General features: G+C 39.9%; 1 protein-coding gene across 1 annotated transcript in view; it reads left to right on the top strand.

Annotated features, from left to right (window-relative positions):
• The window catches only part of LOC149313966 (protein disulfide-isomerase A5-like), a 200736-nt gene that overhangs the window by 87475 nt on the left and 96459 nt on the right, over positions 1 to 16802 (top strand). Inside the window, exons 6-7 of the mRNA XM_089520261.1 lie at positions 6234 to 6326; positions 12700 to 12760. Of these exons, the coding sequence (XP_089376387.1) occupies positions 6234 to 6326; positions 12700 to 12760 (154 nt within the window). The remainder of the gene's footprint in view (positions 1 to 6233; positions 6327 to 12699; positions 12761 to 16802) is intronic.

Raw genomic sequence — 16802 nt, 5'->3', positions numbered from 1 at the left:
GCTAAAGAAATCTTGTTTTCACTTTTTTCCCAGCACACAAATTGGTTTAACAAAACACCTAACAATCTTCTTTCCAATCATAAGTTGTAATCTGCTTTAGTTACAGTCTTCTGTAGTAACAGGTTTGGATGGGATAACGGTGATTTAGACATCTTTGTGACTGTACAGTTAGAGCCCAAGAATCTGTTTTCTTGCTGTACTAGATAAAAAGCATTAAAACACACACTAATCATAATCTCCAGTTTATTTGTAAAGCAAGTAAAATTACTAGGTGCAATACAATAGAATTTTTTAAAAAGGTGATTCACTATTCAGAAGCTCTTAATTGAAAACCTGGCCAGCACGATAAGAAAGGTAGAGAAGGAAACAAAAGAAACCACTTCAATAACATAAAGAAGACAGCACCAAACACGTACAAATAGCGAGCTATTATTACTTTTAGCAAAATTAATTCTAAGTACAAAGTCTCACATTTCTTTGATTTGTTATATTTTGAAATACATGAATCCTAGAAATAAGGATTATCTTCTCAGGTCCTCCTGCTGACTGTGATCCTGTGGCCATTTTGAGTGTGCTGATTTTTAAACTGTTCCCAGATTTTTCACATTTCATTTTTCATCAAAGCAGAGAGAGCAAACAAAGCTCTCTTGTTGTACTCTAATAGTTTAAGATAATGTGAAAATGCCCTTGGCATTAGAGGTAGGTGTTTAGTTCTAATGAGGCTGCCATGCTGTTTCCAGTATGTCTTCCTTCCTGGGTTGCAACCCAGAGAGCCCTCTTAGATGCATAAAAGGCTTTACATGTACAGAGCAGGAAAGCTTGGGATCGTCGCTTTTTCCAACTAAATAATATTTCATTCTGCTGCATCATAAAAGGATTGATGTGGAAACTCCCACCTAGATTTTAAAAACATCTTCTCAAGTTTTTATTTTGGTCTCTATCTATTAAGAAGGAATGATGGGGATAAAAAGATAAAGATAACTAAAATCATTGGTATTGCAATCAACATTGATTAATTTGTGGTATCTTTTGTGCATTTCATTGTGTGTGTGTTTGTGTACTTCTGTATTCTAGAAACCCATGTTAGCTTCACTATTTGACAGGCATAAAATAGGACCTATACTAGTCAAACTCCTGGTTAAACTATTGGGTGTATATAATGTTTAATGAAGCAAAATGGTGGGGCGAGTGGGTGTAAGCTCAGTTGCACAGTGATCCACAATAAAACAAGGTGTGGTGTAAGATCCTGAAAGCTACCCTAGACGTCTGGATTTCTTTCCACATATTTTAGCCAGTGAGACGACAACATGCTGAGTGTAATGCTGGAGTCCTCTGGATACTTGATGAATCCCTATAGTGTTGCTTGAGTGTAAACATATAGAAGGCTGGACTGTTAACCTAAATAGCAAAAGGAACAGAAAACAAGCCATGAAAAAGGGATGCTAAGGGAGGGTTTTCTGTAATCCCAATGCCACTTACAAATTTGGCTTACTTTTGGAAAGAACCTACAAGCCCCACCACTAGTCTTCCCTGGAATTTGAATGGAAGTGTTGGGATGATACTATCCATGCTTCAGATGGCCCAGAAAAATGGCTTTCCCATGGGCCCAATATAACAGCTATCCCTAGAATTCCGTAAAACAGTTGCTGTTCCCAAGTATAGGAGACTCATTTAATCAATGCTCTTGATTCACCATTCAACAGTTTATTCATTTAGTTTACCCTACTTGGGACTAACAATTGGATTTAGGCCTTAATAGGAAGGAACTAGCAAAACCGTTTCTGAGTATTCCTTGCCTAAAAAAAACCCTATGCAATTCATGGGGTCGCCATAAGTTGACAGGCAAGTTGAAGATGTGTTGTGGAAAACACACACACACAGTTTTTAAAAACTTTTATTATTATTTGTTATTATAGCTGCTATATATATAGCAGCCACAAGGTCAAGTAGATATTACTGCAATGCTTTATTATATCCTATTGTGTCTGAAATCCAGACACAAATAGCAGAAGATATTCTGGCCATGGATAATCGCTCTTTTTCACCAAACCTAGTGAGACTAAATGTTTTACATATAAGGTCAAAAAGTATTATGATGGCTGTTGTCTGTGCCTCACACTCAGCTTGGCTTGGAAGCTTGGGCCGCCAAATACTTTATTGCAGTGATGGTGAACCTTTTCGAGGCCGAGTGCCCAAACTGCAACCCAAAACCCACTTATTGATTGCAAAGTGCCATGTCCCTCTGGCTTTCTAGTAACAAACTCTGGCAAACTCTGTGCTGGGACGATGGCACATGTGCCCACAGAGAGGGCTCTGAGTGCCACCTCTGGCATGCATGCCATAGGTTCACCATCACTGCTTTATTGCTTCTTGGCTTTGGGCAACTTCCATGTGCTTTAAAAATATGTTTAAAATTCCAGAGAGCAGAGGAGTGAACAACAACATATTGCCTCTTCTACCAGAAAATACTATATATTCTTTTTAAAAAATTGAGAGAGAGAGAGGAGAGACATCACTGAAGAAATGAAATCTTTTCCTTTTGTGGCTCCTTTTTCTTTTGTGGCAGGTATAGGGTGCAGCAATTCTTGAAACTAGAAAACCTAATCATATTCTTTAGCACTTGAAAGGTTGTGTCCCCTCCCCCCCTTGCTACCTTTGGATAGTTCACATACATTTATGCTGGCTACCAAGGGCAACCTGAAAACAGAAGAAAAAGAATGGTATTATGTCACACTTTTAAACACATAAATAGCTAAATAGTTTCCCTACACTCAGGAAAAAGTTGCCCATAATGTACTTACTTCTCAGAACAGAAAAAACAAAACAAAACCTAAGTGTGGTCTAGCTGCCTCACTTTTCATGAAGTGAAAATAGGTCAAACTAGACATTATGGAAAAGACGCAGCAGCTGTTTCTCCCCACTATTCTTACAGTTGGGAATATTTTTTATTCGTGCATTTACACAATATACATATACACTTATGGGGTGGGGGTGGTCCTCTGCTCCCCTGAATTTTATCAGTAACATCCCATCCCTATGCTGGCATGACCTGTAGAAATTGTCCCCCTTGGTGTCAGTGTGGCCTGTTTCTTCCCAAAGCCCTATTGGTCACACACAGGGTTGCCATAAGTCAGGACCTACAAACTGGGACAAATGTAGGACAACATGTTTCAAATGTAGGACACATTTTTTTAACAATGGAGGACACGTGAAAAAATTGATGCTTTTTTAAAAAAATGTTAATCTAAATGCATGTTTCTTAGACATGATCAAAATGGAGGACATTTTGGCATTATTCCTAGACAGATGACAGAAATGGACTTCCCTTTCTGCCCAAACCACCCCCCTCCATTCCAAAACACACACGGCACACATTTGGGCATTTCACATGGCCTTAATGAACATGGCCTCTTGCATATTTCAGAGGCTTATTGCATAACCAAACCCCTTGGGTTTAACACTTAGCATGGTTTAACTTGGCTATGCATATTGAACATGTCAAGGTGGTTTCACAAGAAGTGGATTTGCCATTTCAGGTTTCTTGCACCAACTCTACTTCTCAGAAGTGTGTACTTGGTCAAGAGACTTTGGTTTTTCTTCACTGCGCATGAGTTTGTAAAAATCATAGCAACTAACATTGGGCGTGCCTGAGAGGCTTGCTGATATTAATATCACCATCATCACCATCATTGTCACAACAAGGGAGACTTGTTAGCATTAAAAGCACAAAAAATACAGCAAAACCACACTTTGGAAGGTGACACTCTCTCAGCTTCAGAAGCTGACTCATATCACATCATCATCATCATCATCATCACACTATCATTGTCAAGGCAAGGGAGAATTGTTAGCATTAAAAGTACCAAAAATACACAGAAAAGGCACTTTAAAAAATGCATTTTTAAAAATGCACTTTAAAAATACATACAGTACTTCCTCTTCCTCCTCCTCCCTGGTGCCAAAAAAGGGCAAAGGAATGGCCCTTTCCTTTGCCCTCTGGCTGCAGCCCAGCCCAACAGAGGAGGAGCTCCTCCTCCGGAGCCTGGCTGACCAATGGGGGCAGACAGGGGCTGGAACAGCCCCGCCCCCTGCCAGCTCTCACAGGCTCAGGCCTGGAGAAGGGGCGGGCTGTTCAGCCCCAGCCTCAGGAGGAGGAAGTCCTGCTCATTAGCCCTGCACACAGCTCTGCAAGGGCCAGCAAAAGCAACCTCCTCGACCCGTGACAAGGAGGAAACCGTGCAGGGACGCCCCCTAGTGGCCAAAACCCGGGATTGTCCCGCCCCCAGCCAGGTTATGGCAACCCTAGTCACACAGAAGAGGGATCACTGGTAAAATACAACAGGGGTGGAAGGATTTAAACCTTCTTTTTCCATATGAATATGTCTTTAAAGTTGTTAGCTTAAAAATAGTTGCTCACTTAACTATAGTTTACTATAAATGTATAGTTTGACTTACACAGATTAATGAAGTGAAAGTTTTGTTTCATGTTCCCTTTGCCATGGAATATTTCTGTTTCTAATTCTGGTCCTTAAGAGAAACCATTCCTTTGAAGTGGATCTGTGATGGTAGAAAGAATGATACGAGTTTTTGCTTAGACATTGGAATGAATTACAAGCTTCGCTGAGTTAACAGTACAGAGGTTAGCCTGACCTAAAGAGTTGGAGATGACCAGAAAGAATACCTGATGGAACTTTAAATAAAAAGCATTCATTTTCTGTTCCTTTCTTTTCTACTTTTGTTTTCCACCAAAGTAAGAGTAAGGGAAATGGATAGCTTAGACATGATTGGAATTATTGTTTGTTTTCTTGTTTAGAGTCCTGTGGTTTGTGGTTGTTATTTTTTTAATCACCCAAATTGTGCCTAGGGATTAGAAGCTTGTGCTATCTATTCTGGCTACCTGTAATATCCATCAGCAGCCTTATAGTGTAATTCTCTCCCCCCCCCCCTAATAAAAAACTATTTTTGTTCTACTGACCAAGAGAGGTCCACATCACATGTCTTACTGCAAAGTTTGTAACAGAACCAAATTGGGGATTATACTTGAGCTCCTCCAGGGTCTAATGGCTAAAGGGCACCACATCAAAGTGTACCAAGCCAAGAGTAGAGAATCTGTTCTTTGGAAGGAAAAATCAAATTTGTGAGATTTCAAAATGGGGTTAGAGAACTTTTTGAAGAGACCCATATCTGCATTTGACATGTAAAGTGGGGTAAAAGCTTTTGACAGCAAGAACCTGACTCTCATGTTCAGACTAATTCATTTATATTCTAGCTTTCCTTCAAAGAACAAAGAGCTATCTTTAAATACTGCTTCATGCTCCACTTTGATGCTCACAATATCATGGTGGTGATGAGTTAGGTTGGGAGTTGGTGACTGATGTAGGTCATGGGAAATGTGCTGGTTAGCTAAGGGACATTTGAATCTAGGTGCATCCAGCCCTAGTCTAGCATTCCACTGACTTCACTAACAATACCACAATTTCAAGACTTCTGGGATTATTTTTTTAAAACTACTGTGAATTTAGTTTTTTTTTTTTTAAATGAAGAACAGTTAATGCTGTCTGCAAAATCAGAAAGGCAAAGTCAGCATTGGGGGAGGGGGTCATTGTACAGTCAGCGCTCCATGTTTGTGGCTTGGACTTTTGTAGATTTGATTACAGTGGTGCCCCGGGTTACGAAATTAATTCGTTCCGCTGTCAATTTCGTAACCCGAAAGGCTTTCGCAAGCCGAATTCCCATAGGCGCTAATGGGGAAAAGCCGCGATTCCGTGTGAAATCGCGCCGAAAAGCACCAAAAGTTTTTTCGTAACCCGAAAAAACTTTCGTAACCCGGAACAATGTTTTCCAATGGGATTTTTTCGTATCCCGAAAATTTCGTAACCTGGGTATTTCGTATCCCGAGGTACCACTGTATTCACAGATTTGAGTAACATGTTCTCTTTAGGAATCTGAGAGCCAACATGTCAGTGTAATTTGAACATTGGACTGTGGCTCTGGAGACCAGGATTCGATTCCCAGCTTGGTCATGAAACCCACTGTGTGACCTTGGGGAAGGCAATGGCAAACCTCTGAAGAAGTATTGCCAAGAAAACCTCACGATAGGTTCATCTTAGGGTTGCTATAAATCAGAGATTACATGAAGGCACACAACAGCAGCAACAATGAAAACTCTAGGTCCTGTTGTTTAGCTTTATTTATGGTTGAAAACACTTGTCTCTCTTTCCATGTCATTGTAGTCAATGGTGGCCTTCCTCAAGGATCCAGAAGGAGCTCCTTTGTGGGAAGAGGATCCTGATGCCAAAGATGTTGTCCATGTTGACAGTGAAAAGGTATGTTGACTAGTATTGTAAATACTTGTGTGGAACAAAGGTTTTATGTCTGAATCACTGAGAGGAATTTAACAGTCATAAGAAAATCCTTTGAGGAAAAATTAGAGTTATTGAGGTGTACAGACCCAATCTAGAGAAATTAGTGCCTTGAAAAGGGCTTGAGATGTATCTGCAATCTCCTTTGCAGCAAATACCGGATCTAAACCTGGTAAGACTTTCCCAGAATTCCTCTAGTTTAACAGTGCTTGATTCATAAAAGCTGAGAGCAGTCCTAAATCATACTATTACTTTTCTTTGTCTTGCAAACCAGACTCATTATTCTTCTTGATGTTCTTTCTCTTGAATCTTTGTGAAAAGTATATTGTATTTTTCCCACTCTATTGATTTTAAATTTTAATTGATTGGTCCCTGGCTGGTATTTCATAGAGTCATTTCAATTTCTTAGCTTTCATTCTTATATTAGGAACAGTTACTTTGGCATTCATTTTTTGTAAGAAGATTAATTTTTAATGCTCACCTTTCTTTTCTCTATTACAAGCTCTCTTGGGGTCATTTTCAATTTAAAATGTTCATCTTGTCTTTCCCCTTACACTGGCTCTGAAAAATCCATTCTCATAGCTCCCCATTGCCCTACATTGGTTTCTGTTTAAAGGCAATGAGCAAACAAGCTATTTATCTTTCTTTTGAACCTAGTCTTTAAGAATGGAGTACATGTTTCATTGAAGAAAATTGGCCTAAACCCATGATTATCCATCAGAGCAGCAGGTTCCGTGAACATTATAGTACAGTCGGACCTTCTTATACACGGATTTTTATACACGGATTTAAGCATACACGGTTTGAAAATGTTCCAAAAAAGTATAAATTTACCTTGATGTTCCATTTTTTATTAGGGACACCATTTTGCTATGTCATTATACTTAATGGGACTTGAGCATACACGGATTTTGTTATACACGGGGGATCTTGGAACCAAAGCCCAGCGTATATCAAGGATCCACTGTACATGGAATCTTGGGCGCATTACAGATGGGCCCCTTGAGGCGCCGTCATTACATACGAGGGGCGGCGCTTCCTGATGCACCTTGCCCCTCGCGCGTAATGAGTGCGTCAAAATGGCGGCACCCTATACAGATGGGTGCTGCAATTTTGACATCACGGACGCGCAGCATCCGGACGTCGCGCACCGGAAGTGCCGCCGTGAGTGCGCGCCTCACGCTTTGAGGCGCCTCTTCCGGGGCCCAGGAAGAAGCGCCATTTTGGCACTTCTTTGTTGCTGCACCCGGGAACCGTGCGGTTTGGCTGCTGCAGTTCCCGGATGCAGCAACCAGCAGCAGTGCGAGACCGCCCCTTTTGGGCGGTCTGTAACACGCCATAGAATTGGAAGACGCCTTAAGGACTTTCAGGTCAGACCTCCCGCTCAATGCAGGATCTCTAGCTGGAGCATCCTCATCAGGTAGCTGTCCAGCATTTTTCTGAAGATGTCCAGAGAAGGAGATATCATCACCTCTCTAGGCAATGAGTTCCATTTATGGATCGCTCTCACTGTCAAGAAATGCCTCCTAATGTTCATTTGAAATCTATCGGTCTGTAACTTGAAACCATTAGACCTAGTTTTATTCTCCGAGGCAGCAGAGAACAAGCCAGCACCCTCCTCTTTGTGGCAGCTCTTGAAGTATTTAATAAGTGCAATCATGTCATCCCTCAGCCTTCTCTTCATCAAGATGAATGTGCACAGCTCCTTCAACTTCTGTTTTTTGTGGGGTTTTCAGACTATGTGGTCATGTTCTGTAAGATTTTTTTCTTGATATTTTGCCACAGCATCTGTGGCTGGCATCTTCAGAGAATGCTGGCATGGGAGTGAGTGGGGTGTATATATACTGTGTGATTTGGAGGAAGTGATTTACATGTTAATCGCTGTGTTCGTATGTTGTTGAATGGCAAGGCCTTGGGGTGTCTATTTAATCAATGGTCCATTGTCTGCTGGGAATCCTCCTCACCCTGGGTGGTTTTCATTTGCCTGGGCTGGGTCTTGATTTTGGTGTTTTTCAGGACTGGTAGCCAAACTTTGGCCTGTTACAGACTGCCAAAATAAAGCTGTTTCGGGTCTCCTTGGAGGTATGCTATTTAAATGATGCATGGGTCCTAAGAGTCCGGAGGTCGTGCCAAAGCCACACTCCATTCCTAAGCACTGGAGTCCAGCTTTGGTGCAGCTTCTGGATTCATAGGGTGCATGCATCATTTAAACAGCATACCTCCCAAGAGACCCAAAGCAGCTTTATTTTGGCAGTCTGTAACAGGCTTTTGTTTACTTTAAGGTTTTCTTCTTTCCTATCGAAGTTGTCCAGATGTTTGTGGATTTCAGTGGATTTCAGGGGGGCTCCCCAGCAGACAATGGATCGTTAATTAAATGGGCACCCTGAGGCCTTGCCATTCAACAACAGACGAACACAGAGATTAACATGTAAATCACTTCCTCTCAACCAAGAGTCACAGTATCAATATACCCCACTCACTCCCATGCCATCATTCTCTGAAGATGCCAGCCCCAGATGCTGGCCAAACGTCAGGAATAAACTTTTCCAGAACACAGCACATAGCCCAACCTCCCCCCCCCCCCAAACCTATGGATTCTGGCCATAAAAGCCTTCGGCTTCACATCCTTCAACTTTTCTTCATATGTTTTGTTCTCTATACCTCTTGTCATCCTTGTTGCCCCTTTCTGAACTCGCTCCAGCTTGTCTATATCCTTTTGAAAATGAGATGCCCAGAATGGAACACAGTTCTCTAAGTGAACCCTGATCAACGGAGAATAGTGGTAGACTATTACTTCTCTCAGCTTGGAAACTATTCTTCTGGTAATGCAAAGACAACATTTGCCTTCTTCGCTGCAACATCACACTGCTGGCTGATATTCAAGCTATGATCAACAATAATCTCAAGATCCCCATATCAGTACATTTGATTTTTGTGCCTTAAGTGTAGAATTTTCATTTGAGCAGGGATTTGAACCCTGGTCTCCCAGTGTCCTAGTCCAATACTCAAACCAAAACCATGCTGGTTCATTTATATCCTTAGGTTTCATCTAATAGAAAGGAACTGTGGTGAATTCTGGGCCCATATACCCCTCTCTTCATTTTTTGTTCCCAAGAAAAGAAGTTTGGAACCTTCTGGTCTGAGTTTTAAACAAACTTTCATTGTGACCTTAAAAGTAGAGGTACTGTAGTTTAATTTAACCATGTTTCTGAGAACAAAACAGGATAAAACTATGGTTTGGGATTTTTATTTTTGAACAGTATTCTTAAAAATACAGTTCCTGGAATTCAAGTGTCAAAGAAACCCTGGTTAGTTTAACAAGAATCAAATGCTCCTAACATCAGTCGCCTTCTACATGCAAAAGAAGAACAGCAGGGAATGCTGGAGCCAGAGACTTGTTGTGACTCATTCACATTACCTGTGGTTTCCGATTAGGCCTGAATGGGGCCTTACGCTTCTAGACCAATTTGTTATTGTTAAACTTCAGGGTTTAATGGAAAGGAAATTGGGTTTATATTTACTTTAACTAATTTTCTGGTCCATAGTGTTCTGTTTATAAAGTTAAATATGGTGTGAAGTGAGCCACAACCAATATATTTGTAAGTCATTACTGTTATAAACATCTTAATACTGTATATTCTTGTGATGGGGATCATTACTCCTCCATTCTTTACTTGAAAGAGTTAGAAACCCACCCCTAAAGATTATACTAGGCAGCTTTTAATTATGATGCTAAAATAATATTGTCACAGTATAAATGAGAAAAAAATATGCAGTGATGATAATACAGATTTAGAATCCCTGATCCAAAATGCTTGGGACTAGAAGTGTTTTGGATTTCAGATTTCTTTGGATTTTGGGATATTTGCAAAGACATAATGAGATATATTGGAGATGGGGCCCAAGTCTAAATACAGGATTCATTTATGTTTCATATGCACTTTGTACATATGAATGTAATTTTATACAGTATTTTTAACGTTTGTGTACATTGACCATCACAAAGCAAAAGCATACAATCTCATCTACCCATGAAAAAGTCACATTCGACCTGTATGCAAAAAAAATCCCAGTACAAATTAATTTTTTAAAATGGAAGACATATGCTCAGATGATACATGCAGAACATAAATAGCAGTATCAAAACCATGATTCTAACATGGATGTACATTTGTTCATAAGTCTGTTGGTACAGATGAGATACTTCTTATCTTTCTGAATAAATCCCTTCTGTGTAAATCCCACTCGAAGATTGGCCTGCTAGTCTATTTTGGATTATCCTTACTCATGGGAATGTATCATCTGGAAAACAAATGCATCCATTTACAAATCAGTCAGGAACATAGCCAGGATTTTAGGGAGGGGGGGCGGTCCAGACTAAGTGCCACCATTATAATGCAGTGGTGCAGCAGCACATGCCATTCGTTTTTCTAATGGAAGGGGGGGGGGTACAGACCCCCCCCCCCTTGGCTACGTCCCTGAGTCAGTGACAGTATTCCACATGTAACATCTTTGTGGTTACTAGAAAGTTGTCAGGATCTGCTGTTAGCAAATTCATGCTGAATTATCTTAAAGTACATGAAAAAACAATTGGCTGTTTTCCCCTTGAGAGCAATTCATCTTCTCCCAATATACACCACAGTCCATATCAGTCTGCCAAGTATCTCTCTCATTCTGAGGGAAACAAATGCACTCTGCTCTCCCCAGAGTTTCTACAATTTGAATGGAAGATCTCCTAGTGATTTCCAACACCAGCAGGGCTCCCAGTCAACTTGTAGCAGCTCTGGGAGGAGGAGAGATAAAATCCAGAGAGTATTCAATGCCCCCGTATCAGTAAATCTAACAGCTGTTCCATATATGCCCTATTTTATACAAAGAGAGTGAGAGAGACCAGTTTTCCTCCTAATCCCATCTGTGGATGGATGATTGTCCATACACCGTGGTTTACAAACCCTTGGACAATTGTGGTGTGTGGCCAGTGCTTCCAGTTCTTCTGCCTCTTGGCTATAAATTACATTAAGCTCTATAAACCATAAACCAAGATCTGTAACTGAGACCAAATTTGCCACAAGCAAAGAACAGATTTGTTTTTGTGTGCCTTCAAGTTTTGCCCTTGCCTTCCTCAGAGGCTGAGAGAGAGTGACTTGCTCAAGGTCACCCAGTAGGGTTTTATGGCCAAATGAGGATTCTAAACCTGGTCTCCATTCAGATCACTACACAACGCTTGCAGAAGTACAGCAAAAACAAGTTCAAGTGGTGCTTCAACACTTCTCTCCACCACTGATCTATTCTTAGAGTTTCCCTTAAAAATTAAGGGCCTGCAATTCTCATGACACTCTCCACAGCATAGGACATGTCTTTTCTAAATAGCAGAGCAAGTGAGATTCCAGCTCTTGAAAAGGGTATGAAAGAGACATCATTGCAAGGGGAATGCCTAATACAATATCTCTTTCACAAGAAATATTTTCCATTTCTCCCAACCCAGAACCTCCTAGTTCATCCCACTTTGAGTTTACAGTTCAATGAGCACAAGAAATTCCACAATCCTAGTTTTGTAGTTCAACAGCCAAACCACACTGGCTTTCTCAGATACAACAACATTAAAAATCCACCAAACATTGATACCTTTATTGGGACAACCAAAATGCATAACACACATGTTGCAAGCTTTCGAATCTCTACTGGCATCTTCATCAGGCAATGTATTAAAAAACATACAGGAGAAATAAATTGAAGATGTTATGTTTTTAACACCTTTCCTAATGAAGAAGTCAGTGAAGCTTTGAAAGCTTGCAATATGTATATTGCACATTTTGATTGTTCCTATAAAGGTATCATGACTTGGTTGATTTTTGATGTTATTGGATTTGCTATATTGACAGCACAGCTACCCCTGGATGTTTTCTCAGATACAGTTCACAAATATTATGTGAACTGAATACTTACCGGTAAGCTGGTTATGTAACAAGGTAAGTGATGGTATGGCACTCCTTTCTTAATGAAAGTAATACCAAATTTCAGCTGTTAAAATTCCACTTCTTCAGAGTGGTTTAGTCCACGTACAAGAGATATCAACAGGTGGACAGTCTATGGCAGATGCTAGTTTCCTAAGAACTACTTGTCTTTGTAGCAATTTCTGCAGCTTATCAGTCTTTGTGCTAGTGGTAGACCACCTAGGTTTCTTTATTTCCAAGTTCTTTGCCAGATATTAAAAGTCCTGTAATACGAGGCTTATTTTCTGTAGGCTTAGAAATTTTGTATACAACTTATAGGGTTATATAATGTTGCCTATGGTCAGAATTTGTATGAAGGCATGCTTTTCGGTTGGCATTTTCAGGAACTTAAGAGGCTTCTGAAGAAAGAAGATAAGTCTGTGCTGCTGATGTTCTATGCCCCTTGTAAGTAATCTTAAGTGCAAGATCTTGAATTTATTTTTTAAATTTGAATGTCCTTTGTCCAAGCAGAATAATAGTGATGGGCCCACTGTTAAATTATATGTATCTTTGTGCATCAAGGCCATACCATGTGTACATTGTCACTGTTTTGTTGTCTTTATATTCTTCCTTGTTCTATACTTGTATTTCAGCATAAACTCTCAGCAGTGCAGCATGGTAATATTTCAAATACTTAACTGTTTTCTCTGGGGGCACTCTGCTTAAATTATTGAAAGAGAAAGAAACACTCAGATTTGCTTGCAGACTTAGCGCATGGTTTCATGAGACTAGTAGTTTTCAAGCTGTTTTTAGGTAGCCTATTGTAGCCAGTCCAGAGCATCACATTTGCTTTAGCCATAATCCAATAACAAAACAATGGGCTCTGACTTGACACTCATGCAAAAATGGTCTGAGTGCACAAGAAGAATGAGTGTACCATTCCAGCAAGGCTAAGTTAGCAAGCTGCTGAGCAAGGTCAGGGAGATTTAATCTCCAGTAGCAGGGAGCAGGTCAGGATTAAGTGGTGAAGGATCTTGGAGACCTCCCAGTGACAGGAGGATTTGGTTCCATAGAGAGATTGCAAACACTATCCCCAAACAAACAAGGTTTTACGATGGATTGTCCTTGTCCTATCTCTGCAGTGAAGCTGCAAGGAATATAAAGACAGTGCCCTAGATAAGGTTATGCACTGATAAACGGCCTTGTACTGAGTTCACTGCTGGGTTTTTTTTTTCTTTTAAACTAGCAGCCCCTCAAGATATGAACAACTTTGAGTTGTCCTTGTGTTGCTATAGGTCCTTTTACTGATGGGTCTGAGTTACCAGTAAAAGATACATAGTATGGCTTTCAGTAGACAAGTTTGTACCGTAACTATTAACACTTTTCCTTGGGAAGATTATGTGGAGGGGAGGTGCTTTCCTCCCCACAAGCCCCATAACCAATTCTGATTGGTTCAAATAGCTGGAAACATCCAAAAGCCATCACAGGGGGAGGGATATTATAATCATTAGGGGGCAGGCAGCTTAAGGTGAGATGGGTTATCAGAATCACTGAGAGCTAGAGAGTTGAGACCTTTTATTTTAATTCATCAAGGTCATGTTGCATTGTATCACTTCTATTGCACTGCAAAATCTGCTGTTTCTTCCTTGAGGTGTTGTTCTCTTTAATGTGAGTTCCAATAAATAATGAGTACTGATAAAGCCACTGTCTGTGAGGACTCCTCCTCCTAACCTTTCTCTTGAGATGGCATTATGTTCCTTCATGCAGATTTATATTTAACTGCTGTTCTCTTATAGTTCTACATGCACTTCAGTGTTTTTGGACTCATCTCCGAATGGCCTTGCTCTTTTCTGGTTCACTGCATGTGTTGCAATTGCCTGCTGTTTTATTTCAGTTTGAAGCAATATTGTCTGATATATGCCTGTAAATCATTCTTGCAGGGAGAGTGCATGTTATTGGAACACCTTCACAGTTTGGCCTCTCTTGCAAGCAACTATTTTCTATAACACAAGCCCTTTCTGTAGTACACATTTACCCCTTCCTTTAGCCTATAGATCAGCCTTCCACAGACAGGTGATCTCTGAGTGTTCAAGTGCGTTATACTACAACTCCTATAATCTCCAGCACACATGGCCATTGGCCAGCACATTCAGAAGGCATCCAGGAATATTTTCATATTTTTACTTAATTGGGAAAGAGCCAGATTAATTTTTAAAATAATACTTTTGCTGTTTACATTAAAAATGTATAATTAGTGAATGTTGTTTGACAGGACTTTTTTCTGTGTATACCTAATTCTTTGATTTCTGACTTTTCTGATATTGTTGGAATGGACCCACATTTTCATGTATTAGAATTCTGCAGACAGTTCCATGGAACAGCACCCTGCTTTTTATGGCTCCTTTTCACGCCCTGGAAAGGCCAGATCGGGGCCGCACTGGCTGCACACCCCCGTACTGTATTAGATAATAATTTGTTAATGAAATAATTAACAGTTAAACATAAATCATTCAGCATTTTTAAATCCTAAGAAAGTTTCATGAGATGCTTCTGGATTTTGAAAGTGGAGAAGAAATGAATAATGGATATTAGGCACTTCCCAGTTCTTAAAACATTCTGCCGACTTATTTTTATAACCATCAGTATTAGAAGTGTATTTTACAAAGAATAAGACAGAGAGAGAGCCTTTGGTATTTGTGGATGTGCATTTTCTTTCAAATTACATTCCTATGATGTGGAATTCAATCAAGGATCAGTGTTGTTGACTCCTATATGTTTTTATTCTTGTAAAAAGACTTATACTCCAAGGTTGGAAAGATAAACATTTATCCTCCATTGCTGAATGGTCAGAAGATCTTCCTGTTTAGCGACACTTGAATACATGCTTTGTAGATGTCAAATTCAAGAAAATATATTTTTGGAAATATGGACAGCCTATATCAATGTATATGCCTTGCCCTTGATCATATGCTATGTACTTCCTCTCTTATTCTTTATTGTTTATTTTCTATGTAGTCATACTTTTAAAAGTCCAGTTAAAACATTTTTAAAAGGGGGAGGGAAAATCCATGTGAATCAAAATATAAAATACAAATTTTAAAAAGTACATAGGAAGGAGTAAAAAGAGAATGATGGAAAGGTATGGTATCATCATCATCTCTTGTCATTCCCCCCCCCCCCCCCCAGTTTACCCCATGCAAATGCTGACTCATATGGTCAAAGGAGTCAGTCATCTCAGGACCAATGCAAATGGGCCAAAAGGAGAGGCCAGGGCCCACTTTGGCCTCACTTGGCCCAGGACTGTGGGAATTGGATGGCCCGCTCCTGGAGCGGGCCGCTCCTGTGATCTGAAATGCAAAGCAATACTGAGGATATTACAGTATTGAATCTAAGCCCTAGTCTTCTGCTTCTTATCCATACACAAAGTGCTCTGCTTAGCGTTATAATAAAGTGCCAATTTACAAGATTATTTTTTAAAATTTGCTTAGCATTACGTGCACGTTGTTTTTAGCATGTTAAAGCCAGAAGATTTGGCTGTGTCCCCTCTTTTACTGTCAAATCAGTCTTCAGACATCAGAAGTCTCTGAGTCCTAATGGAGGCTTATCTTTGAATTATTACTGTTCCTTAGTAATCAAGCCAACACTGCCACTGCTGGTTTCTTGATGTCTGTGTACTTAATATGATGAAGGATGCTTCAGTTAAATTCCTAAGACTTATCTAAATTAAGCCTATAGAACCTGTGTGTGGATCCTGTGTTGCCTAGAGGTAAGAAAGAACACATGAATAAAAGACAAAGCAATTATACCACGTAGTAAAACAAACTTTATTTAACAAGATGAATACACCAGGACAAACAGATCAATAGTGAATTTTTTAAAAAACAGGATAAAATAGGTCTCCTGCAGATAATGGTTATGAAAATAAAAACTGGCGCATCCTCTGCTCTAAGCACTTATGTAAAGGTGGGTTGTGTTTTGAAAGTCTCTCAGAGCTACTGGTGTTCCAGCACGTCCAATTTTTATGGACCTGTTCTTTGTTGTTGTGCCTTCATTGGTTCATGGTATTGGCTCCATTGTACTGTGTTATTCTTCTCTGTGGGTTGTGTGAAGCACAGGTATAGTCAATAGTCTCTGTCCCCTGTCTCTATTGCCCCTTGGCAAGTTCTAGTGTATCTTCTTTTGATATAAAAAGGGACAGTGGCATGATTTTCTTTTGATATAAAAAGGGACAGTGGCATGATTGATAAGTAGGTTGATTGGGGTGGGATGCCAAATATCATCTTTGGGACTTCAGTTCGTCCACTGTATCTAAATAAATCGCAAGAATGTACAGTTTTTAAAAGCAAAAACATCATTACAATAACTTATCAAATAGACATAAGAAAAATATATACATTTGATTGTCTAAAACTTTGGAATATATGGCTGAGTGAAGGTGCTTAAATCTAAACCGTAGCCATTGAGACCTAACTGTGTTTCTGTTCAGTTGAAATGACAGGCTACGCAT

This window comes from Sceloporus occidentalis, unplaced genomic scaffold, assembly GCF_023333645.1.
Source record: "Sceloporus occidentalis isolate IW3139 unplaced genomic scaffold, rSceOcc1.0.p SCAF_4, whole genome shotgun sequence".
Lineage (NCBI taxonomy): Eukaryota > Metazoa > Chordata > Lepidosauria > Squamata > Phrynosomatidae > Sceloporus > Sceloporus occidentalis.
Note: the sequence above shows the minus strand (reverse complement) of the source record. Positions and strands in the feature narration are given on the sequence as shown.